Here is a 26,977-nt window from a genome sequence, read left to right on the forward strand (position 1 = left end):
TTCGCGTCTACACGAACCTGCCGTAGCCGCCGGACTGTACACAAATAATCCTCAACGTCGCCTACGCTACACGCAAGCGGTTACAGTGGCGGCGAACGTTTAGAGCTTGGTATATACGTTATGAGATTTATTTGTTATAGTTATAGTTTGTTATCAGATTTATTTTACATGTATATTGGTCAGTGAGATTCACAGTAGTGCTTTGGAATGCTTCTACCAAGTTAGGAAATTTAGATAAATGTTACTGCACACTTATGAAGCGGTTCATAACATTATTGCAAATAAAGACCATTGACTTCGGTGTAGTGTGATGCGATGCAGCCTGCCTTGCATAGTGAGCCTGTGCGGTGCATTCTTTGGGCAATTTCGTATGTGAATTCCTTGAGGAAAAAGAACATATTTAATCATTCATGATCTCCGCTCTCACGTGATAACCCAACTTACCTAAACACGCATTATACGCGATTGCCATCTTGTCTATTATGGTTTGGTTACACTCAACCAGAGTTCTGTTTCCAAGAATATCTGTAAGCAGAGGTGTATTAGGATTTTCAATATACATCACCTGCTTATCAACGTGGTATCGTGTAACAATGCTTGTTACAGCAGAAGCAAATACTTCGAGGGGTAATGAGTGCGGAACTATCACCAGCGGAAACAATAAGATACGCAGCTAATTAAGCTTAGGCTGTAAAACCTGTTTGAAAACTTCAACGTACATGATATTGAAGAAAATTTCCGCGCACACCGAAACAAGAGCAGCTTACACATTTAACTCAAGAGACCCAAGAGGGCATCCTAATGCGTGCATTTTTTTCTTCAATTTAGCTTGGTCATCTATATATGGGCCTTAGGGAAAACACAGCGGGGTAAAACAGGTGAAGCATTGCACTAGTGTAATGTCCAGTGTGCTACCAAAGACAGTGGAAAGCGACAAAAAGCACAGGCAACACGCCACTTATGGCAGATAAACATTATTATCTTACCACAAAGGGCCTAATGGTAATTACGATTGTAAGGTAGCAATATACTTATATTTTTATGTTTATAAACCCAATGTATCCATTTCTCGAACTACACCAAAACAAAAATGCAGAATATGTAATACAAGAATTCACATCTATATTTTATATTCGCAAAGTAAGAAGGCGCTACCTTCTTCGTTGATCAACATTGAGCCTTGATTCAATGATCATCTCATGTCTCAGTGTGTGCCACAAACACACATGAAATGTATTTATTTTTAGAACCCATACGAAGTGAATGCACAAATTGCTCATATAAGTACAGCGCGTTTGAAACTAGATTCAAGTATTAAACGACGATTAGCACATGTTGAAAAAATAACCACGACTTACAGCTTAGCTTTTCAGGAATATTGTTACCAATCTCCTGAAAAACATCATAGCTTCCGTTAACACATGGATCTTGATGATTCCTTTCCCACCGGTTGCAAACGAATGAATAGAAGTCGTCACAAGGATCAATGCTGGTGTTAAGCGATTCATTTATTAGTTTGGCTGTAAAGTAAGAACATTAATTCAGGTATTTACTCAAACTCCTCAAAAATTATTCCATAGCATTCTAGACATAGTGACAAATGTTGCTGTGACGAGCCAAATAAGCTACATATACAGCCATTCAAAACGCCTTCTTGCCCCCGTCGAGAACAGTTTGAAAGACGTGTAACAGATGCATTTTTTGAAGCGTTGTATGTCTATATCGACTTAAGCCTAGTGGTCTTTTTGGTCCCATATGTAAGGCATTTGCAAAACGGCCTCTGTATATGCTTAGGAAATATTTTGCATGACACGAACGTACAGAAAGTGCTCGTGCAGATTCCCTTTTGAAGGGACATATAAATACATTTAGAAAATGTTGTCTGCTTGATACAGTTATCACATATCTATAACCCAATATGGCCACACATCCTGCGGTCAAATAGAACATGAGTTCAGTTCCTCTACATCTTTTCTTAATTTATTTGTCCAAAGAGGTGAGCATCTCCGTATGGGGGGAGGAGATGCACACATATATGTTGGCAATTGGTTACCGGCTGCAGGGTTTCTACATATGTGAAGCAATCGCAAAAATTGCTGTAAACATGACTGACAAAGCATGTGTGCGGGCAACCCAAGGTCTTTACAAATTTAGGCATTTAAATTGTTCTCAGAAGAGAATTATTGCATACCTGAAATATAAAAAAAATCTATGCAGACCTAACGCAAATAAGAAAGCTATGTGAAGCGTTGCTTTCACGAAGCAGTTAAAAAAAACTATATGATCTTGTTCATTTCGAACCTTCGTCTTTCGTACCATAGAAGCTAGCGCGCGCATGCACTCCCGCTCATCCGCGCTATAAAATGTGGCAAACTTTGTATTGCTGTAAGCATCGTCACATCTTCTTTATTCTACATTCACCGATCGTTATTAGGTCGATTGCCCTTCGCGGATACGTGCTATATTGATGATAATCTGACCATCATCATCGACACGGGGATACGCTTCGTGGCCGATTCAAGTGTTTTCCACAGCATAGACATCGTAATCACCATCAACACGTAGCTATCATCTCCAAGAGTTATTTGTTATCCCGATATGTACCACCCAGTTTTAGTCCAATCCCTCGTTGTGAGTCTGTGTCATTATGTGGAAATAATCATCATAATGCTAAACACGCGGACGCGCTCTCACTCATTCGCTTATGTAGGTGTGTCCCATAGTATAAAACTCAGCCCACGCACACGCTTGTCGGCTGTTTCAGTCTCGATGTATGACCTAATATGGAAACGCTTTGGCACTTATCTTTATATTTGTTATTTTAACAGAAAATATGTCATCCAGGTATGGGGAATAACAGAAAAATGATGTTAGAAATAACCCGGTGCCCTTCCACACTGTGAACAAGCAGGACCAGCGAAGCTGTGTACGTGGGCCCCTTAATGATGAAATGCACCTCCGCCGCGGGTCGGGTCGGCATTGCAGAATCTTGGGGATCGGGCCACCTATGGGTCGAGTGCTTAACGACTGCTTCACCTCTGCCGCAGGTTCGCCCACTATTGCACTATATTCGGGATCGCCTCACGTATGGGGAGTGCTTATGCCTGCTATACCTCCGCGGCGGGTCGACCCCACTTTGCACTATCTTTCGGATCGACTCACGTATCGGGAATGTTTAACGCCTACTTCACTTCCACCGCGGCTCAGCCCAGTGTTGTACTATCTTCGGGATCGGCTGACATTTGGTGGGTGCTTAACGCCTGCGTCACCTCCGCCGCGAGTCGGTCTGGCATTGCATTGTCTTTGGGATTGGCTCACGTATGGGGAGTATTTAATGCCTTCTTCACCTCCGCCGCAGGTTGACCCGGCATTGCACTATCTTCGGGATTGGGCCACGTATGGGTCGAGTGCTTAACGGATGCTTCACCTCCGCCGCAGGTAGGCCCGCTATTGCACTATCTTTGGGATCGGGCCACATATGGCTCGAGCGCTTAACGCCTGCTTCGCCTCCGCCACAGGTCAGCCCGCTATTGGACTGTCTTCGGTATCGGCTCCATATGGGCAGTGTTTAATGGCTGCTTCGCGTCCGCTGCGGGTCGACCCGCTGTTGCACTATCTACGATTCGGTTCACGTATGGGAAGTGCTTCTGCCAGTTCACCTCCGCAGCAGGTGGGCCCCACAGGCACTATCTTTGGGACGGGCTCAGGTATGGGGAGTGCTTAACGCCTGCTTCACCTCCGCCGCAGGTCAGCCCCCCGCTATTGTACTGTCTTCAATATCGGCTCACGTATGGGGAGTGCTTTTGCCTGCTTCACCTCAGTGGTGGGTGCGCCTCGTATGCACAATATTCGGGGTTGAGCCACATACGGCTCGAACGCTTAACGCCTGCTTCGCCTCCGCCGCACGTCGGCCCGCTATTGGACTGTCTTCGGTATCGGCTCCATATGGGCAGTGTTTAATGGCTGCTTCGCGTCCGCTGCGGGTCGACCCGCTGTTGCACTATCTTCGATTCGGTTCACGCATTGGAAGTGCTTATGTCAGTTCACCTCCGCGGCAGGCGGGTCCCACAGGCACTATCTTTGGGATATGCTCAGGTATGGGGAGTGTTTAATGCCTGCTTCACGTCCGCCGCGAGTCGGCCCAGTATTGAGCTATCTTCGGGATCGGGCAACATATGAGTCGAGTGCTTAACGCCTGCTTCACCTCCGCAGCAGGTCGGCCCGCTATTGTACTATCTTCAATATCGGCTCACGTATGGGGAGTGCTTTTGCCTGCTTCACCTCAGCGGCGGGTGCGCCTCGCATGCACAATATTCGGGGTCGGGCAACATATGGCTCGAGAGCTTAACGCCTGCTTCACCTCCGACGCAGGTCGGCGCGCTATTGCACTGCCTTTGGTATTGGCTCACGTATGGGGGGTGCTTACGCCTGCTTCACCTCCGCGGCGGGTGGGCCCCGCATGCACTATCTTTGGGATAGCCTCACGTATGGGGAATGTTTAATGCCGGCTTCACTTCCGCCGCCGGTCAGCCCGGTATTTTGCCATCTTCAGGATGGGCCCACGTATGGCTACTGCTTAAGGCCAGAGTCAACTGCGCTGCGGGTAGGCCCGGCATTGTACTATATTCGGGATTTTTTTCTACATGTGGACACAGTAGTGCCGAAAGTAGCCCTTAACAGCTTCGCTGTAAAACAGGAAACAAGAGCAAACACGAAAGGGGCAAAGGAAAGGAAAATACGGCACTGCTTCAAGTCGACGTATAAGGCCTGTTTTACGCAAGAAGCGCAACAGCGCTTTCAAAGCCTTCTTTGCAGAGAATGGCCTCGGCGACTGTGCCAGGACCCTTTCCTCCGACAGAAGGCGTTTGTGAAGGCTAACACTTTTCAAAGTTATTTTCCGGGTACATTGAAGTGAAGACACTCACAAAGTGGGCGATTGTTTCCTCGGACCTGCAGTCGTCGTATGTAGGGCTCTTGGCCATTCCTCTCCGTAATGAATCCGCAATTGGGAACGACACGCCAAGCCACAGGTCGCACAGAAGCGTTTCCTCAGCTCTGAATATAGCCGTGGCGGAACATATAGCCGTAGCTTCAGATTCAATTTGTGCAGGCGAGTGTTGGTAAATTCCATCGAGTTCCACTGTGCAAGCGTAAGTTCAAGTGCGACCAAACGAATCTCTCTAGCTGCGTCTTTTCTGGATTAGGGTATGGCTACAGAGTGGTGGCCATCATGAGCCGACCGGGCGGCCTCGTGTGCAGGTTAATTTCCACAGATACCACAATGTTCCAGTATCCACTGACAAACTATGTTGTGTTTTTTCTCTATTCTTTCATTATCAAGAACTCTTATCTCTGCGACTTATTGTTCATCCGGCCTATGGCGAAATGGCGGCATAATGCAGGGGAGAGCGGCTTTGGAGTCGGAGAAGACTGACCATGTCTGTGGCGGTTTTCCACTTACGAATTCTAGAGCAGCACGGAGCGCGGAGAGTACTGCAGCTATCGATGATGTAAAATGCGACGTCTTGAATTTTATGGTGACGGGCTTCGCGGAAATAGCCACTGCTCATGCTGAGCTCTCAGAAGATACTGAACCATCCTTGTAAATGTTAAGGCATCTGCTATGTTTCTTATGCAGTACCAGTATTGTGGCTTGTTGTGGAGGTACCATTGACGATTGTGTTTTCTTTAGGATAGCAGGGATGATTAGGAGGGGTTCGAGAGAAGCTAGGCACCACAACAGTAATGGTAATCTCGCTGCCGGCATGAGTTCGAAGGAAGCACTCAACGACGCGAAGCAGTAATATCGTTGAACACATAGCGTGGCGCAGAAGCACGAAATCCCGTGAGGTGGTGTGATGCAAACCGGGCTGCCTGATGTGCCTGATGTGCATTCTTAAGGCATCGACACGAATATATGTTGTGAGTGGGTGATCACGCGTGTTTACGACAGTTGCTGCTGACGATGCACATCTTGGAATGCCAAGGCGTATTCTCATAGACTGGAGGACGTCTACGTTTGTTTTTGGCTTTGCCCAGCACAGGTAAGTTGTAGCGCATGAACCGGAGAATCTTACCGTATAAGGTTGACGCGTCGCTCGTACAGATGCACCCCACTAGTTTCCCCCAAGAACTTTTAGCACATAGGTGATCATGGCCAGTTTCTTTTTCATGTAACCACCGTAAGTAGACCAAGGAAGGCCGAGATCTATAATTATTCCTAGATAGTGGTGGACCTTCTCATAACTAATAGCCTGCCCAATGATTTTAATGATGTATGGGCTCATCGCCTTGCTCGTGAACGTAACCAGCGAGCACTTCTTAGATGACAGCTCTAGACCCCGACCTTGAAGATAGTTTGACGTCAGCGTAGCACTCTCTGAAGCCTGGCACGTGTGTGTAATGCGTAACCCCTGATGCTTAGTTGCAGATGTCAGCTTCATATATTGACAGATGCACGGACTGCGGAAGTACGTCAGCAAGGTCGATGAGCGCAAGGTCAAAGAGAGTGCGGCTCAGCACTCCTCCTTGAGGCACACCACTACAAGTAAAATGGTGCCTTGTTGTACCATCTTCAGTTTATATAAAGTTCAGCCCATCAAACAACTTTAAATCCATTCGTAGACACGGCCCACCAATCAAATGTTCCCCAAGGTATTCAGAATGGCTCCATGTGATACATTGTCGTATTCGCCTTTGAAGTACAAGATAATCGCCACAGATATTCTCTTGAGGCTTTTTGTTGCTGTACAGATGAGACAAGGTCAATGACGTTATCTGTCAAGGACAGTACTGGCCAAAACCCGGTCATAGCGCCACAGTATATGTAGTTATGCTCCAGGTACCACTCTAGGCCACTCAGTATCATTCTCTCGATCACATTTCGAAAATATCTGGCAAGTGCGATGTGGTCCTAGGAGGCCAGGTCCAGGGTATATTTGCCTGATTTGAGCAGAGGAATGAGGCAGCTGGGCTTGCACGTGGGAGGAACCAATTCGTTACACTATTTGTCGTTGTATATGGTTAGAAGGACACGCCGAGCTGTTTGACCGAGGTAACACAGGGCCATGTAAGTGACACTATCAGGTCCATGGGATGAGGAACGCTTGCATGCTGCCAAGCTCATTCGCAGAAAACAGATAGTCCATCCGGAAATCTCTTGACATCGGCGTGTTTCCTAGACTACTCGCCGTGAACGCAGACCCCTTATCGGCAACCCTCGCGCAGAAGTCTTCTGCTACTTCAATCTCGCGAATAACTTAATTGATAGCATGACACTTGAAGGGGCGATGCTGCTGTGCCAATGTTGGTAAGCCGCGGACAATTCTCCATATTCGAAATATAGACTTGTGTGGATCGAATAAGTCGCATAAAGATTTCCGGCTTAGAGACTGGAGTGCATTGATTCGACGCTGAATCTTCGGCAGACGTCTCGCGTCCGTGAAGTTGCAGATGAATTTTGGGTACCTACACGATCATTCAACACAACGATGGATTGCTTGGGGCCGCTCCAATTCCGCTTTATATTCGCAAAACTGTGATGAAGAAATACAGGCGTGCAGAAATACAGGTGCCGTTATCAGTAGCAGCTTTGATTATGCCCTCTAAGTTCTCAATACAACGTTCTTCCTTTTCCTGACATCACTTGCTTTTGAGTGACCTGTACTTTGCCCAGTTGACGCATGAAGAAACGATGATGTGCGACTTGCCTAGACCCTTGACTTTTATATAGGTGGGAATATGGTCACTTCCATGGGTCTCATTGTCTGCAAACCACTGTACCTTGTTACTAAGGTTGCGTGACACAATCGTTAGGTCGCGGCAGCTGCTATATGTCAGTCCCCGCGAGAGCGTAGGACTGCTGTAGTTTACACAACACAATTCATGATCTGACGCAAAGGAGGAAACTTGTCGTCCTCGACGATCCATCTTCTGGTTTCCCCGTAGTGGGTGACGAGCATTGAAATCATCGGTGATGACCCATGGCCCAGGAATCGCTGTTATTATAACGCTTAATCTCGCAATGTCAAAATGCTTGAAGGCGGAATATACACACCTGCAAGCATGAAAATGAGGTTATTGGTTTTTACTCTCAGGCATACGTATTCGTTGTTATCATCAGGTATTACTTAATGCTCAATATAGATAAGCCCGCACCTTATAAAAACGATGACGTTACTGCGGTTGTTCGCGGTAGCAGACGCGTGGTTCGCAAATGGCGATAATGAGAAGTTTATCCTTAATTAAAAAGGGCCGAATATCCGAAATGCGGGGCTTAAGGCCTTGGGCATGGCATTGGAAAATTGAACCTTCTTTGAAATCTTTACAGAAGGGCTGCAGAGGAGGAGGCATGGTGCTTCTCTAGACTTAACAGCAACTAGCTTATGACATACAATATTTGGAGCGCACCATGAACGCTAACGTAATCCTAATCCATACGAAAGGGGACGCCCAAGACTTGAAAAATTATAGTCCGATCAGCTTACTGTCCGTTGACTACAAAGTATTTACAAAGGTAATTGCAAATAGAATCAAGAACACCCTAGACTTCAGTCAACCAAAGGACCGGGCAGGATTCCATGAAGGCTACTCAACAATATACCATTATCACACTATCAATCAGGTGATAGAGAAGTGTGCAGAATATAACAAACCCTTATATATAGCTTTCATTGATTACGAGAAAGCCTTTGATTCCGTCGAAACCTCAGCAGTCATGGAGGCATTGCAGAATAAGGGTGTAGACGAGCCGTATGTAAAAATACTGAAAGATATCTATAGCGGCTCCACAACCACCGTAGTCCTCCATAAAAAAAGCAACAAAATCCCAATAAAGAAAGGTGTCTGGCAGGGAGATATGATGTCGCCATTGCTATTCACAGCGTGTTTACAGGAGGTATTCAGAGACCTGGATTGGGAAAAATTAAGGACAAGAGTTAATGGAGAATACCTTAGTAACTTGCGATTCACCGATGATATTGCCTTGCTTAGTAACTCAGGGGACCACCTGCAATGCATGCTCACTGACATGCAGAGGCAAAGCCGAAGGCTGTGTCTAAAAATTAATCTGCAGAAAACTAAAGTAATGTTTAACAGTCTCGGAAGAGAAAAGCAGTTTACGATAGGTAGCGAGGCACTGCAAGTGGTAGGGGAATACATCCACTTAGGATAGCTGGTGACTGCGGATCTAGATCATGAGACTGAAAAAAATCAGAAGAATAAAAATGGGATGGGGGGGGGCGTTTGGCAGGCATTCTGAGATCATGAACAGCATGTTGCCATTATCCCTCAAGAGAAAAATATATAACAGCTGTGCCTTACCAGTACTCACGTACGGGGCAAAACCTGGAGGCTTACGAAAAGGGTTATATTCAAGACTTCTTGACCAACCGCACAGTGGAACTGCACGCCGGAGACCTCAAGCTCCCCGAACAAACGCTCAGCAGTACTGGTACTCCACAGGGTTCGGTCATCTCGCCGTTGTCATCTCGCCGTTGCTCTTTAACCTCGTCATGATCGGGGTAGCGAGGGCAGTAGCGGGGACCGGCGTCCGGCATACGATCTATGCCGACGACATTACCGACGCCAGCATCGAGCAACAGCTGCAAGTGGTGGTTACCGCTGTCGAGCAGCATCTTTACGGCACAGGCCTAATGTGCTCGCCCCCCAAATCCGAGCTGTTCGTCCTCACACCGTTTCGACCGGGACCGAAGCACGCTCTCCTTCGGGAGTGTGACCACATCAAGATTGTGACTGCATCGGGGCAGCGCATCCCCGAAATTCCGAAGATCAGGGTCCTGGGCCTGCTGCTCAACAAGAGCGGCCGCAACGACGAGACCATCAACAAGCTTACCACCAAGGCAATGGACGCCATCCGGTTCATACATCGAGTCTCTACAGGACGGGCGGGTATGCGTGAGGGCAGTCTCGTGCTCCAGTCCAGTCGTTCCAGTCGTGTCCAGTCGTTCATGATCATTCACATCGCCTACGTTGTGGCCTACCTCAATTGGCACGTCACTGACAGGACCAAGATCAACACGCTTATCAGACGGGCTTACAAGACGGCGCTCGGTCTAATGGAGACCACGAGTACGGCTCGGCTCTTGCAGCAAGGCGACCATAACACCCAGAAGAAATAGCCGAGGCGCAGCTCACCGCGCAATTCGAGCGCTTCTCTACCACCAAGACGGGCCGCAGTATACTGACGTCCCTGGGTTACAAACCTCAAGCTCCCAGCCGGCAACCGTGCAAGATCACAGATGAGGCGTGGGCCCATACTTACGTGGACCCCATCCCGAATAACATGCACCCAGAGTACAACCAAGAACGATGGCAGGCGTGGGCCAACGCCCTCACCGAACAACACGCCCACGACCCGCACGCCCGGTACGTGGACGCCGCGGAATACAAGCGGGAAGGCTTCGCGGCAGTGGTCGTTGCGTCGGCTACCGGCACCAGGACAACGGCAGCGAGCGTGCGGTGCACGAACGCCACAGACGCTGAGGAGGTTGCCATCGCTCTGGCGATCACCGAGGCCGATTGTCGCACCATGCTCAGCGATTCGAGGAATGCCATGCGCAACTGTGCCAAGGAGCGAATATGCGCGCCGGCGGCCGCATCAACGGCAAGCTCCAACTTCAAGATCGCGGCAGCACCATCCGTATCAAGTGGTTCCCGGCGCACGCCGGCGAGTGTGCAGCTTCATCGAACCACAACGAGACGGCCCATTCGGCGGCGCGAGCGCTTACTTTCTGCGCCCCCGAGAGTCACCGTTTCGTGTGGTGGTTCGAAACTAAGGGCAGATTCACTAGTTATGCCGAAGTAACCAAGTGTTACCGCTTAGCTCGACGGACAATGGCGCCTCCCCACCAGGTACTCAGTAGGGAGGAGGCCGTAATCCTAAGGCAAATAGAAGACCGAATCACTCCTCGCCCCCGCAATGCTGCACGTGCTTCACCCAGAGCTCTATCCTAGTGTGTTGTGCGGTGTTTGTGGAGCGGGTCCGGCGGACTAATGGCACATCATGTGGGACTGTGCCAGGTTCCCGACAGCAGCTGCCTCCAGGACTTACCCGCCCGAACTTCAAGGTGCACTGCAGTCTGCAGACAAGGACTCACAACTATGGGCTGTCCAGCAGGCCCGGGGTGCGCTCGAAAAGCGCAAGCCTCATGACTCACTACAAACGGGCCCAACTGGGCTAGTGCAGAGTAGGGTATAACCCCGGGTCGACGCTTGGCCAGCGTCACGATGCGTTAAACCGTTGTTTGCCGGCACTTTATTAAAGTTGTCTCTACCTACCATACCTACGAAAAGGGTTCTACTTAAATTGAAGACGACGCAACGAGCTATGGAAAGAAGAATGATAGGTGTTACGTTAAGGGATAAGAAAAGAGCAGATTGGGTGAGAGAACAAACGCGAGTTAATTATATCTTAGTTGAAAGCAAGGAAATGGAATGGGCATGGGCAGGACATGTAATGAGGAGGGAAGATAACCGATGGTCATTCAGGGTTACGGACTGGATTCCCAGGGAAGGGGAGCGTAGCTGGGGGAGGGGGGGGGGGGGCAAAATGTTAGGTGGGCGGATGAGATCAAGAAAGTTGCAGGGACAGCGTGGCCACAATTAGTACATGACCGCAGTAGTTGGAGAAGTATGGGAGCGGCCTTTGCCCTGCAGTGGGCGTAACAAGGTTGATGATGATGATGAACAGCCCTAGTACCAATGTTAGTTAGGAGCACTCGAAGAGCATTCCTGAGGGTGTGGCGGCCTCACGGTCGCACAGCAGCAGCCAGACACCCTTTCGCCTTTTGACTCGATAAAATATCGCGGAGTGTGCGCGAAAGGGAAGTTGTGCAGGGTGTGCAACCGAGCCGTAGAGGCTGAACAAACACAAAAATAAAGTCAGTTGTTGCTTGTTCTTCAGGGACGCATCACTCGCTGCTTTCTGCTCATTTCTAACAACGCTCGCGTCCCCCACTACATTGGTCACCCGGACGAGCAGCAAGTGCTATGGACACACCACAAGGCACCAAAATTCCGGCACTCTCCCGCGGCGACGTCAAACTGCCTCCGTGTTGGACTGCGGACTGCATTGTGGTTCATTCAGCTATAATCACAATTTGCTACACGGCGCATCACAGCAGATTGCACGAAATACCATTATGTGGTGAGCAGTATGCCCCAATCAAGTGCTAGCGAAATTAGAGACCTGCTACTTTTCCCACCAGCAGACAACCTTTACGAGGCGTTGAAGGCACGACTCATTCGCAGGATCACGCCCCCCGAAAGCCAGCGGCTACAACAGCTTCTCCACGAAGCCAACTTCGGTGACAGGAGGCCAAGCTAGCGGCTTCGTCATATGCATCAGTTATGTGGCAACAAAGTGGATGGTCTTGACAGCCTGCTGCTCCGAGAAATATTCCTACAGAAAATCCCCCCGAACGTCAAAATGGTCATGACTGCCTCCAATGAGAACGACCTATCCAAGCTGGCCGAGTTAGCCGACAAGCTCATGGCGGTAGCTCCCACACCTTTCGCGGCCGTCACAAGCGAACAGTCTCCACATGAGCAGCTTCATGAGATAAAGAATGAAATCTCGCGTCTCATGGATTCCATGTCCACCCTCCCTACCGCGTCACGGTCAACCAGTCAGAGTGATTCGCAGTCACCTATGAAACGCCAAAAACTATGCCAGTACCATCGCAAATTCGGCAACACTGCACGCAAATGCGTACCACCCTGCGAGCCCTCGTAAAAGGTCCCGGGCAGGCGCTGAGGGCGACCAGCGCTTTTGCCATGCAAGAACATCGCTCATCAGTCTTTTTCCGTTTTCGCGTCCTCGTCGAGACAGGCACCAAAGTGCGCCTACTACCAGCATCGCCCGCGGACAGAAAGCGTCCGAACACATCGGTTTTTCAAGCAGTCAACAACAGGGCCATCGCCACGTACAGAAACCGCTCCCTAACCGTCAGTCTGGGCCTGCAGAGAACGCTACGATGGAGTTTCATAGTTGCCGACGTGAAATTCGCCATTTTCGGGGCGGATTTTCTGCGCCACTTCGGACTGTTAGTCGACGTGCGTAACCGGAGGTTGCAGGACCCTGTCACAAAGCGATGTAAAAGGCAAGCCTTCAAGACATACTCCTCTTCTTCACTTCCATACTGAGCGAATTTTCTTACCTGACACACAAGCGCCGAGTGGGATCCCCAGTAAAACACGACGTGTTTCACCACGTAACTACTACTGGACCACCGGTTCACGCTCGACCACGTCGATTGTTGCTTGAGAAACTGGTGGTGTAAGACAGGAATTTGACCGTATGTTGGCGATGGAAATCACCCATCCTCCTTCCAGCCCTTGGGCATCTCCCCTTGACTTGGTTCCTAAGCGATCATCGGGTGACTGGCGTCTTTGCGGGGACTCTCGAGCGTGGAACAGTGTCCCAACGCCCAACACGTACCCCGTGCCACATATTCATGACATACTGGCAGGTCTGCATGGGGCCAAACTTTTTTTAAAAAGTGATCTCGTGCGGGCATACCACCAAATACCACCGGAAGATGTCCCCAAGACTGCTATCACTGCACCCTTTGGTCTATTCGAATTCCTGCGCATTCCATTCGGCCTTCGCAGCGCGGGTCAAACGTTCCAAAGGTTTATAGACGGTGTTTTGTCACGCCTACCTGGACGACATGCTTATCGTGAGCGCCACCTTGGAAGAACATGAAGGGCACCTGCGGATTGTTTTTCGGCGCCAATCTGAGCAAGGCATTGTCGTCAATGCGGCCAAGAGTGAGCTCGGCGTGCCTGAGTTGTCATTTCTGGGCCACATCATTCCGAGCTCGGGGGTACGACCACGCTCAGTAAAAGTACAGACCATACAAGATTTCTCACTGCCAACAACGAAGCGCCAACTGAGTGAATTTCTCGGATTGCTAAACTTCTACCGCCGCTTTGTGCCTAAATGCGCCCATATCATACAATCGCTTCACGGACTGCTCAAGGCCACGCAAGGATCTTCGAATCGCCTGCCTTGGTGCGAAGAAGCGATAAGGGCTTTCAACCAAAGCAAGCAGGCCTCGGCAAATGCGGCTCTCCTGGCATACCCACGGTCAGGAATTCCCCAGTGTCTTATGGTCTATGCCTCAGACATAGCCATCGGCGCAGTGTTACAACAGCTGAGCGACGGCACATGGCACCCAACTGCATTCTTCTCGAGGAAGCTGAAACCTACTGAGTGCCGCTGCAGCACCTTCGGGCGCGAACTGCTTGCTGTCTACTCAAGTAAACGCAACTTCCAGCATTTCTTGGAAGGCGTCGAGTTCTTCATTTTAACCGACCATAAGCCGCTGACCTATTCACTCCGCTCTATGCGTTCGGACGGTGGCACGCATACGGCCCGTTAACTTCGGCAACTGGCATACATCTCCGATTTCATGACAGACATCCGCCACGTAAAAGGGAATGACAACGTGGTTGCCGACGCCCTGTCGCGGAGCGCTATAAACGTCGTCAACGCTCAAGAAGGAGTTACTTCGACGCGTTGGCGGCAGCCCAAAGAGAAGACGAAGAGCTAAAAAGCCTCCTAACGAGAAAAACCGCCCTCAAGCTACAGTGGATGCAGATTCCGGGATCAGGCGACCAGATTTGCTGCGACACCTCCACAGGCAACCCACGCCCTTTCGTGCCTGCCAATCGACGTCGCCGCATTTTCCTTTCTCTTCACAAGCTATCGCATACTGGAATCAAAGCTACGCAAAAGCTGCTCATATCAAGGTTCATCTGGCCAGGTATCAACCGGGACCTGCGTTGCTGGGCAAAAGGATGCATACCGTGTCAGCGTGCCAAAATTCATCTACGTACTGCGATCCCGTTGGCAACGTTCACGCCTCCAGATGCGTGTTTTGCCCACGTACACCTCGACATTGTCGGACCACTGCCGCCTTGCCAAGAGAATGGCTATTTACTGACGTGCATTAACAGATTCACGGGCTGGCCGAAGGACATACCTATAGCGGATATCAAAGCTGACAAGGTTGCCCGCGCCTTCTTACACCACTGGGTTGCTCGTTTCGGGGCACCATCTATAATAACAGCGGACAGTGGAAGGCAGTTCCAATCATCGCTTTTCACCAGCACTCCGCATTTCATTGGTGCTTCAGAAAAACCACCTACCAACCGATTAGCAACGGCATGGTAGCGTTTCCACCGCCAACTCAAGTCTGCGCTGGCCGCAACAGAAGAGTGCAACTGGGTGGAGGCACTACCACTGATCCTCTTGAGAATCCGGACAGCTGTCAAGACAGACATCGGCTGCAGCGCGGCAGAACTGGTCAACGGAACGACATTGCGCCTTCCAGGAGAATTCTTCACGGGCAGGCCGCAAGACGGTTGTATGACCACCGCAGCCCACGCACTTAGGCTACGAGACCATAATGGAAAAACCTTCGCACTACGCCACCGTGACGGGCAGCGCCACGCGCGGTGTACGTACCATCAGAACTAGCTTCGTGCACACTCGTGTTTGTGCGCCACGACGAAGTTCATAGGCCACTCCAGCCACCGTATAACGGGCCATTCCGAACAGTGCGCAGAGGTGAGAAGCAGTTCACTATCGACGTGCGCGGTCGTCACGAAGTGGTATCACTCGATCGGCTGAAGCCAGCGCACATTGAAGAAGCAGACACCGTTTCACATGCGCCGTCATATCTGACACCACCCTCCAAGGCTCTACTCGTCCAACCACGCCAAGTCACAAGGACATGCAGCGGATGAGTCTCCAGGGCGCCCCGTCGTATGGACTTGTGAACAATTTAAATCGTCCTATGAACGTTTGCAAACTCACTAGGAGGGCAAGTGATGTGGCGGTCAAGGCAGAAAGCTGGGCTAGTTGGTGTGTCACCATTAATCAAAAGACTAGCGCAAATAACACGGACAGAGACAGAGAAGACGACAGGACGCGCTCGTCCTGTCGTCTTCTCTGTCTGTGTCCCTTTTATTTGCGCTAGTCTTTTCAATAATGATGTAGCAGCCTCACGGTCGCACAACAGCAGCCAGACACCCTTTCCCCTTTTGACTCGGTAAAATAATATTGCGGAGTGTGCGGGAAAGGGAAGTGGTGCGAAGATGTGCAACCGAGCCATAGAGGCTGAACGAACACAAAAATAAAATCAGTTGTTGCTTATTTTTCAGGGACGCATCACTCGCTTCTTTCTACTGATTTCCAGCAGCGCTATCATCCCGCACTACAAGAGTTTTTCCTGTAACGGAAAGCCTCAATGAGGCATATTGCCTCCGATCGCCCAACCAATATGGATTTCCCTTCGGGCGTGGCACGGGCTTACTGTTCGATGAGCTGATTTCCTTAATAATGCTCTTGGAAACAGCGAATTCGCTTGCGCATTATTTTTGGACGTGTCAAGTTCTTTTGATTCGGTAAACACCGATGTTTTACTTCGTACCCTTCATAGCTATAGCTTCCGAATGCCTTTCGTACCTCTCCTTGATTATTATTTCGATGGTCGAACTCGACTTGTATTAATCGGAAATATTAGAAGCAGGCGCACAGAGTTGTCGAGTGGAGGTACTCAGGCACCAATTTTTGCACCCCTTTAATTTAACTTGTGTGTTAACGATCTCGCTCAAACCCTCCTTCATTTCCGTGTTTTCAGTAGACTTATTTTCAGTACACTTAGTTTCTATTTCAGCCACGGCTTGATCATAACTAGAATTTCGGCATACAAGAAACGTACTGAGAACGCTAATGCATTCCTGAAACTCATTCCTGTCATCATTCATTTGTTTCTTCATTCACCTAGGCGTAATATTTGCGCCTGCTCTTCTACTCCATACTTTTCAAGTGTCAAATATCTCGGTGTTCATTTCGATTCTAGCATGTCTTGGTAGTCATTGGGCTAATGTGTGTGAACGACGGCGCACAATAGCGTGTCTGCTATACTCCGTCAAAGCACCATGCCTAATTTATATATGAAAAATAATAGCTCATGCATTAGGATACAGTGGACTGCGTCACGGAGTTTGTTCTGTTTACTTTTGCTCAGTGTTTTGGCGCAATAATGTTGGTTGCTTACTAACATCTATAATTTATGCGGTGATGTGATGTACAGTATGCAAAGATACGTTACCTCTTTGAATACACTCTGGCGAGCAACAGACGTTCCAAGTTTCTGGAAATACAAGAAATATGTGTTGTCTAGGTGCATCACACAAAGCTAGCTCACTGCCGTGCCTTTCATGAACGCCGTACTCTCAATACCGAAAATCGTCGCTAACTTTGATATAAATCTCAGAGCCTATATTATTACAAAGGCCCAAATGCAAGAACTGCTCGGCATAATAACTATCACCTACGCAAATTTTTTCAACATAAAGATTCATATTGCGCCAAAAGGTTTCTCGATAAATAACCAGTATAAAAAATCAGGTTTATTTCTTTCTGTGGCCTTGGTAGCTGCTGCGAATATACAGAAGCCATGTGTTTGACTCCCATGCTAGCAAACCAAATTCAGTAAAAGGCTGCTGATGCTCCGAAATACAGATAGGCGACGCAATAAGCTAGATATTCTTGAACGCGTGCGCAGCCAATTCTTCAATGACAAAGTTCAGATTACACGGTGCATGAGTTTTATGTTATGTCAGAAAAGGAAGTAGTTTATTAACGCGCTCCTACTTGCATCTACATATTCACACGTGTGTACAAAATGTCTTGAATTCATAACCCACATTCTCATAGAGCACGCTTATTTTCGATATGGTTGCGTACAGAAGACGATGTAAAAGACGGTGCATTCTGGCAGCTACAGCAAAGTTGTATTTCACGGCTAATGAATTTATGGGACTGAGCTTAATCTGAGGACAATACACAGTTCCTAATCGGTACTAATATTGCGCTTCGTGCTGAGCGTACTGCTTCCCTGTCTTTCTTTAAACAAAAAAAAAACGCTTTATTCAAAAGAAAGTCTAGTGCACAACGTCGGAAACTTACCACTGCCTGTATCCTGTGCAGTTACTAAAGCAAGAAACCAAATCCACGCAGTTATTTGCATTGCTTTGAGATCCATCGCTTAGATAATCAAATACTCGGTGGTATGAAGCTGCAAAAGACTAACAATCATAATGTATTAATTATTTAATAATGAGACTACTGTAAAACGTTATGTCAAGCGTATATGAAAGAGCTTATTGTCGCTAACTCCCCACGCAGTCAAGTCAGGCACTCGCAAGTGGCATGTATAAATGGATGAGCAGACCTGAATGCAGGCAAGATCGACGTACATGGTATATGCACACCTGCAACCTGGGTACCACGAAATTATGGAGATTCTACGAAGGAAAAGAAGGGGGCTGAAGGAATAGTCGACAGCACGAAAAAGAAACATTTTTTTCCCCGGGCCTCACCATCGTAACGAAGAGCTCTGAATTATTGTTAGTAAAATTGTTAGCGCTCCTCCTTTGACCGGAGACGACGCGCCTGCGTGTGTAGTTAACGAACACATACTACGCACTGTGACAGTGATCCCTTTCTACTGCTTGTGCTTCAATGGGTAACTGGGCTGTAGAGCGGTAGACGTGGCGTAAGAAAACCAGCCATTGGGCACCACATATTAGACGTTTAAGACACGCGCGCTCGTCCACGCATGTGTCAATCTAAAGCGAAGTGAAGGTGTGTAACCTTTGCTTTCTGTCTCGTTTTTTGTGAGCGTTGTAGTTTAATAATGCAAAATGAAGTGATAATTAATTAATTAATTTAATTATGCAGTTTTACGTGCCAGAACCACTTTCTGATGATGAGGCACGCCGTAGTGGAGGACTCCGGAAATTTTGACCACCTGGGGTTCTTTAACGTGCACCTAAATCTAAATACACGGGTGTTTTCGCATTTCGCCCCCATCGAAATGCGGCCACCGTGGCCGGGATTCAATCCCGCGACCTCGTGCTCAGCAGCCTAACACCATAGCCACTGAGCAACTACGGCGGGTGAAATGAAGTGAATCAGGCCTACACTGCATGGCTTCGATTTAAACATGACTTCGGCTATGTACCTATCGTATATTGGCATTACTGTTTCTTTCGCGCACGGGTTGAAGCAATTATTCCGGAGATAATTGTCTCTGTCCGCCCATTAGGAAAAATTGGCTGAAAGTTGGAAGTTGAAAGCACTAAATTGATGCAATGTTGCGCAATTGCATTGTATGTTTGCGTTATATGCAATATTTTATTCGTTCCATTCTCGGGCATTATGTTATCCCCGATCCATCTATATGTTTTATTCATGTCTGCCTTTTTCATTGGCATTTTTGTTCACACAAATTCGTCAACGTTGTCATCTGGCGCGTCGAATTAGATTGAGGTGCCTTTTCCATTTTATGACAAGGAAGCAAGGTGCGCCGATGCCGGAGACAGTGTAGTCTTTGATGCAATATGGTTAATTTACGACTTTATTGGCGCAATCAGGTCCGTACCCCTTATTTAACTTATTCCGTGACTTCTTATCAAGTCTTATTTCGTTCACACTTACATTTTGATACTTATGACTGGCTCCGATATTTCCAAGAAACAAAAAAACACCTTTTGTTAAGAGGTTACAAAGAGACATAGCCAGATCCCAGCAACGCGAAACTAGCATAAAGTCATCAAAGAACACCTCGTCTTCAATACGTATGTAATATTAGATGTAACAATTGCTAGGGGCATTTGTTAATGGGATATATTCTACTTGGGTTTCTTGGCAGCCGCTCATGAAATTATTAATCAGTCACTTTTATTACGGAACGCTATGCACCTAAGCAACGGACCTATTTTCACAAGTGATCGGTTTATCTAAGACCCTCAAATAAATGCCTCCATATTCGTCGAGAAAGGGACTATCCGGCACAGTCGCATCCACTCTTTCACTACTACAGGGGTGCTCATATTTTGTTTTTGCTTGCTATAAGGCAAATTCTAAACACGATTACGCACCCGTCAACTGCCGTGATTCATCCATCCATTCATTCATGGCAATAGCAAACGCGCAAGCGTCACTCTTCATGTTTCGCGCTATTTAATAATCTTTCTTTGATGTCTAACACCATCTTACACTCAAGTTTACTTTTCCTCAGACACAGTAAAAATTAGGCTTAAGTTATATGAGAGTTTAAATTATTTAAGAAAGAAATAGAGATTGTGTACAATCTTGTCGATGGGAGTCGCGTATCAGTATAAAAACTGTCTCGCTTTCTTTTTCTTCTCATACGTAGATTGCGGTAATTGAGTCTTCATGTCGTAATTTTAAAAATTTTTCTTCCTTTCATGGATTCATCTCACTCGCGCTGATATGCTATAGAAGAAGGAAAAGGCCATGTATTTTAATCATTGTTACGCTGCCATTCCCATGTCATGTCCTGCATGCCACTAGTGCTTATTTACGTATACAAAATTCGTATTCTTTTCTACAGCATTTCATACAAGCTTTATATGTGCGCTGAAAGAAAACGTGGTGAAAAACAAAAACAAATAAGGGGTTTCTAAAAAGCGAACGAAAAGTATTTTATTTTCAATTCTACCATATTCTGAGAACCCAGATTGAGATGCGGCTAGGTGCGTAGTTGAAAGTGTCTCTCACCCAGTGAAGACGGCATGTTTTCGTGCCTGAAGTAGTACTCGTTATTCAAACAGACATTTTCTATACCACCTAAAGAGGCACAGAATGTGTTTAAGTTGCTAGAAACAGAACAACTGCAGCTTAAGGTCAAATCGTGTCGCCGGCAGTAGTGTGAGCAACAGCGGACCGGTCCCGACTACTTCGTCTATAAGTAATTGGTCTCATATATTGGTGAAAAGAACAGATGGCAAGTAAATGTTCGACAGAGCTCAAAGAATAGCATTTCAGCAACAACTTGCCGGGCAGGTGGCCTTAAACTACCAGCAGCTGCGGACTAGGGCCACAGTTCCTTTGAAAATAATTAATATAATTTGTATCTCTCTCAAAAATACAGAAATGGGTAAAATGTTTCGTATCTACAGGGCATTACTGTAAAGAAATGTAATTCACGGCACCCAAGGTATACTACAGAATAAATGAAGAAAAAGATACGTACTTACACACGCAGTGCTTCAATTCCTTGGGCTATTACCTAAGTCGTCTTTGCATTTTTACTTTAAGCATCAGTCTCTTCTGTTATTGCACACTGCGTATTTGTCGTTATGAGGTTAGTGTGAAAGTTCTCTCTGCCCTAGTACTGAACTGGTCCGTGCCGATTTCTTGACTTCAAGTTACCTTGCAAGCAAGTGCAGCGCACACGTTTCACAGTTGACATTTTAGAGCGACATTAAGCACAGCCTCTACTAAGCTATCGCGTGCCGCGAATTCTGAACACAGAAGAATGTTTTGTATTTTTACGATGTAGTCATGGTCTAGCGCCCATTAGAGAAGCTCTGAAATGACGGAACTAACTCTTGATTGGGCAGATACTTCACCACAAAAAAAAAATAAGGCGACATTGAGACATTCTACCCGGTGAACCTGGTTGACCAGCGAAGCTGCTATGTTTGTGTAATTTATAGATATTGGTATAGAGTTTTGTCAGTGTGTAACTAAAGATATAATCCTGTATATTGTATTTAGGCGAAATACGAAAATGGCTGTGGCTTAGGTAAGGTTAAGCCCAGGATGCGAAGCATACTAGCCTTTATTTTAGTTGTTGAACCACTGTTTAGCCTGGTGAATTGCTGTTGCTTGGCTATATTTGGTTCGGCTAGACGAAGAAACAACTCATGCATTACTGCTTCGCCTTCAAGAGTGGAACGCGACAGCGTTCCCGTCGACCCGCCAAGAGGTGTAAGACAATGGGCTACAGGGCAGCGAATACGCGCCCCGCATTGGACGCGGTGAGCGTCGAGCAAAGCAGCGTTCGGCGCGGCAACGAAATGTGCGCCTGAGCAAGAGACGCACGCCTTAGAAACAGCTCGTTTCTAAGGCAACACCGCATTCACTAGAGGCGCTTTTGTACCGCTATGAAGCATCGTACTCGTGGCTCAGTGGTAGCGTGTTCATCCCACACTCCGGAGACCCTGGTTCGATTCCCACCCAGCCCGTCTTGCAAGAGTTGAGCCAAAGCCACTTCTCCTCTGTCGTGACGTCACGGTGTCACGTGGTTTCATGGCGACACCGCCGCGCCTGAGGAGCTGGGTTGAGCTCTCGTAATATGCTTCGCATAAAAACTATAAATGCGCACTACGTCACGCACTACGTCATACACATGCAGAGCTACCGTCGAAGTGTTTTTACGATGCCGCTCTCAAGACACTGGTGTCGTCTGCGGAGCTGCGACGGAGCGGCTTTTAGACGCAGCTGGCCGTTATACCAAGCCTCGACGTGAGCTACGATGTGCGTTGACGGGGGCGCAATCCAAAGGAGTGCACAAAACACGTTTGCTGGTTCTCTGCAATTGAGCATGCTCCCTAGTTAACTAACTGAATGAAACATCGAAGGACTACACTTTTATTCTAGCGTACAAACATGAGGCTGTCCGTTTGCCTCCCTTAAAATGCCACGTGTTGGCCACGAGCTTCGAATTCCACAATATTTACATCTTCACTGTGAAGTATGTATTATGAAAATTAAGTGAAACTCGGAGTAATCTAAACGGCACATTTTTGTTTTCACATAATTGTTGCATAATTTGTTTCGGTATAGTTTCCACAAAACAAAAGTAACAGCCGTTTTCTGTAACCATACTCCCTCGGTAAATGTGCACGTATTGACAGCAGACGGGAATTCTGTAACGTTTACAACATCACTGCGAGCTAACTAATTATGACAAGTGAATGAAACTTGGCGTAATGGTACAGTCATCTTAGCAGCCAATTACAGTATAATTTTTTCCGAGATAGTTACATTAACTCGATAGCTGCAGAGCATTCGCCAGAATTTTGGCTTTGGCGCAAGTCATTTTCTGTTCGCCGCCACGATTTTTCCGGAGTGTAGCCATAGACAGTTTCCCTGTAAAACAGGCTGCACTCAAAGCACAAGGATTGCGCCGAACACCGTCGAAGATAATCGAAAATCATCTGCGGATAAAGCACGCCAGATGCCATATATACCCCGTCAAAGGTGCCAGTGTAATCACTGATTGCCACTTGGCTTCCAGAAAGTACTATACAATTCACGTCCAGCATACAATCGGATTACCAAAAGCTACGGTGACAACAGCAAAATGATAGAAATATCGCTAACACTCGAGAAAAGTCCTGTGCATTCAGGCGCGTCCTGCGTCGAACGATAACTTTGAGCGTTTCTTAGCCGGTGGAAAAACGGTCCCCGGAGAAAGGTCAACAAGTACGCATGTAAATATTGTACAAATAGAAGTTGTGATTTATATTCGCTCATCCAATGTGCACAGCTAAACGTCTCTGCTCAGTTAGAACATTTCAATGTTTATTAAGACATGGTAAAAAAACATTGGGGGATTTCGACATCTTGAATTCCTGGGAAATAAATAAAATGAAATTTTAACATATGTCGTAATCATAAAAACAAAAATATGCCGATGTAAAACATCTTATCCTAAAATTCCGAGGAAGCGTCAATGTCTAAAGCGCGAACGAAAAACTTTGTTGAAAACCATAGTTGCAACATTTACGCCAGGGGTGGGCAACACAAGAACAGCGACGGTGGGAAGCTTTGAGGAGCCACACGAGCCGCAGTTTAGTAGTAAAAAATAGAATATTTCTTGCGAGATGCCACTCCATGTTTGACATTATTGCGCGATTTGCAGTTCTCGGCATATCATCTTGTCGCGACGTATAGAAGTAGGAACCGGAGAAGCGGTGTAGAGCCCAAATAAGAGTGTTTTCATGAAACACCAACCGCAAGGTGATGGACGCCTCCTGGTTCATTTACACCCGAACGGCTTCATCCCCGTCTTCACTCCTTGGCACATAACATGTGGTGATATGTAAATTGCATTGCTTCACTGCTTCCTACCTCCGTTTCAAAACATCATTGAAATCTTTAAGTTCCCCAATTAGTGCAGAAAAGATGCAAAGGTAAAGGCATTCGGCTATGTGAAGCATCTTACGAAGCTATTTGACAACGTGGGAAGACGACACCCGCATTTAAAGCAGTAACATCAGTTTAAAACACGTTCGTAATTCATATCGCTAATGAATTACGCATTACTTGCCGCCAACATTGTACGTGATGGCACTGCGCCGATAATTCTAGCTTCTGGGATTGTAGACCTGCCTCGCATGCGGAAATTTCCAAGGTGGTTTGGTTTCCTTTGCGCCTTGCATAGACACATAAGTACCCCTCTCGTCAACATAACATTCGTTCACATGTCCCGCATTGTTCTAACTGCCCGGCTGCAAACGAGGATAAATGGTTTCACGCGTTGTGTCTCTTGGCGAGTCTTGTGGTACGTAAATGTAACATAGGGAAATATCTCGTCGCATTTTTTTCTGTGGCTGACGTCGACGTACACATACTAACCATGTGCGCCAGAGTCTTACTCAGACGTTCGGTCAGCTAACTTTTTTCTTGGTGTACGCTGCTGTCTTCCGGTGAACAGTTTCACCCACCTGCAAGAGGTGTCCAGAAGGGTAACCATAAACACAGTGCCCATGTGTCTTCGCAATATTGCGGAAGCACCATACGCCAATGATGGTGGAGACTTGGTGCTGTTCAATTACTGCTGCTCATTAGGGCGTACCTGCTTCGGCTTATTAGGACAATCTTAGTCATGAATATATCATCTATTTCTGCAAGTAGAGATTACAAATGGCCTAAAAGATATATGTAGATTTGTTTGAACAGTGTTTACGGCTACTGTTGATGCTGAATGCAACTGGTTTGAGTGGTGGTGAAATTGCGGCGTGGGTATCCAGGCATCTCTAAAAGTTGCGTTCCGTGACCACGGCTCGTTACGGTCAGCACTGCTTTAGCATAATCCTTTCAATGTGAGGGTGTAGCGCAAGTGATCTGTAGTCGCCTGATGGTGACTGGGCTGTAAGAGGTGTGCTCACAACAATTAAGCTTTACCGAGAAAAGGCTGAGTTCGGAAGCTGTAGCTGACACGCTACCTCTACTTTCACAATTCTAGCGCGCCACCGATTGTAACGCGCAGTTACATTACTGCCGACACATAAAAAAAATACCTTGGTGCCAATTCTACCGCGTATATCAAGCAACGAAACATGAGTCGACACGTACCATGTTGAACCGATTTTTTGGGACAAGAAAAACGTACACAGACACGCACACAGCCGAATCTTTCCGGCTGGGCACCATCTGGGTCCGGAAAGTCCTCAATTTCGCTCTCTGCCACTGCAGACAGTCATGTTCATTTCTAATTAAGCGTTAGAAATAGCGCACTTTTTGAAGGCTAGTGCAACATTCGTATGCGGTAGGGCATTCTACGCAACACGAGCCCACCTTGCGATGTCTCCAAGTGCCGTTTTCTTCAAACGACCCGTTCAGTGTGGTTAGGTACTTGGCATTGAGTTATTTTCTTTTTTAGTAAGAATTAGTTTCCTTTTTCATTTTCCTTTTGACTATAATTAATTACGATGGTAACGCGTATAGGAATTAGACAACACCTTTTATGCAAAAAAGGTGCGCGTTAAAATTGTGCGAATACGTTATTGTGAATATTGCCCCAAGAAGTCAAGGCACTCGCGGAATCTGTCCTGCATTTTCTTAACTCTATGGAAATAAATGTTTTTCGTATGCTGATGTAATCTCTTATTTGAAGCATTTGTTGCTTTCAGAAGACTCGCGAATTGCGGACCCTTCAGGGTATTTGTTTTTTAGATTCGGGAAAATGGTACAAGGCGGAGTCATGTTGGACTAATAGGGTGGATGCTGTATCACTTGAAAGCTTACAGAGAGGAGTTTTGTCGTTGTTTCACCTGCAGTGGGTGATAAGACATTCTGATACAACATAGTGACAACTTCAGAAAGCTTTCTTGTATACGTTTTTCCCTGGTGTTTTGCCTCAAGGTCGCCACTAAACCACAGCAATATTTTAAAACACTTATTGAATCCTGTTGGCGATAGCTTTTAACGAATTTCTCCGTGAGGTCCATTCTACGGAATGTTTTGTATATGGGATAACTGGAAATGATGCCACGTTTTTTGTAATAAAGGAGATTTGGCCATATCTGCATTGTAGTACCGGCATTGTGGGAAGCTCTAGTCACTTTAGTGGCAAAATCAGTACAGGCTGGTAAATGTATGGATGTAAAGCGGTTTGTTATTCGCATTGTATAGAATATAGAAGGTTTTATTACATCACATTGACGAGAAGTAAGCACAGCATCATTTTAATTACCGCCTATTAGAAAACGAAAAGCCAGAGCTGCGAATTCTAGTTACTGCAAACTTGTGTGAGCTGACTTTATCGCTTGTCTTCGAAATTTATAATTCGCATGCATACGCAGCTTATGCATACATTTTTGGCCGTGTTGGAGTACATTTTTTTTTCTTCGTATCTATTCTCCAACTTTAATATCCTACAGACTCATGTGGGGGCCGCACCCAAAAAAAGTATCCGAAGGGAAGATGCCTGCAATACTTCCGAATTATATACATTGCCCATGCTATTTGTAGTTTCCATTCTACATTCTGCTACCATGAATACCCTCGAAAAGCTAAAACATGCCCTCGAAGAGCTAAACCATGCCTCAACGTGAACAAGTTTGAAAAAAGCCAATATAGCAGGAATACAAGGAGCGCACTAGAATATGCCCACGACGACATTAAGGTCGTCTTTCGAGCAATGATTCAAAGAGAATTTATTCTATAAGGAACTGGATTACTATTTTCCCTTTCAACTGAATACATTTGTACAACAACCCCCTTACATGGGCGAGCGCTTGATTTGGTTCGGATCAAACATATATAGCTACTGGCAGGTGAAACTAAATGTTGCGCCGAAATGAAGCACTCAAGGAGGCATTTACGCGAATAACTGCT

The 26,977-nt window shown here is 46.9% G+C and overlaps 1 protein-coding gene across 1 annotated transcript in view; it reads right to left on the reverse strand.

Moving 5' to 3' along the window:
• Positions 1-24,556, reverse strand: part of LOC135911937 (neprilysin-4-like) — a 186,215-nt gene extending 161,659 nt beyond the window's left edge. The window contains exon 1 of the mRNA XM_070525674.1: positions 24,494-24,556. Within this exon, the coding sequence (XP_070381775.1) occupies positions 24,494-24,496 (3 nt within the window). The 5' untranslated portion in view covers positions 24,497-24,556. The remainder of the gene's footprint in view (positions 1-24,493) is intronic.
• Positions 24,557-26,977: the final 2,421 nt, after the last annotated feature.

This window comes from Dermacentor albipictus, chromosome 9 (genome assembly GCF_038994185.2).
Source record: "Dermacentor albipictus isolate Rhodes 1998 colony chromosome 9, USDA_Dalb.pri_finalv2, whole genome shotgun sequence".
Taxonomy (NCBI): domain Eukaryota; kingdom Metazoa; phylum Arthropoda; class Arachnida; order Ixodida; family Ixodidae; genus Dermacentor; species Dermacentor albipictus.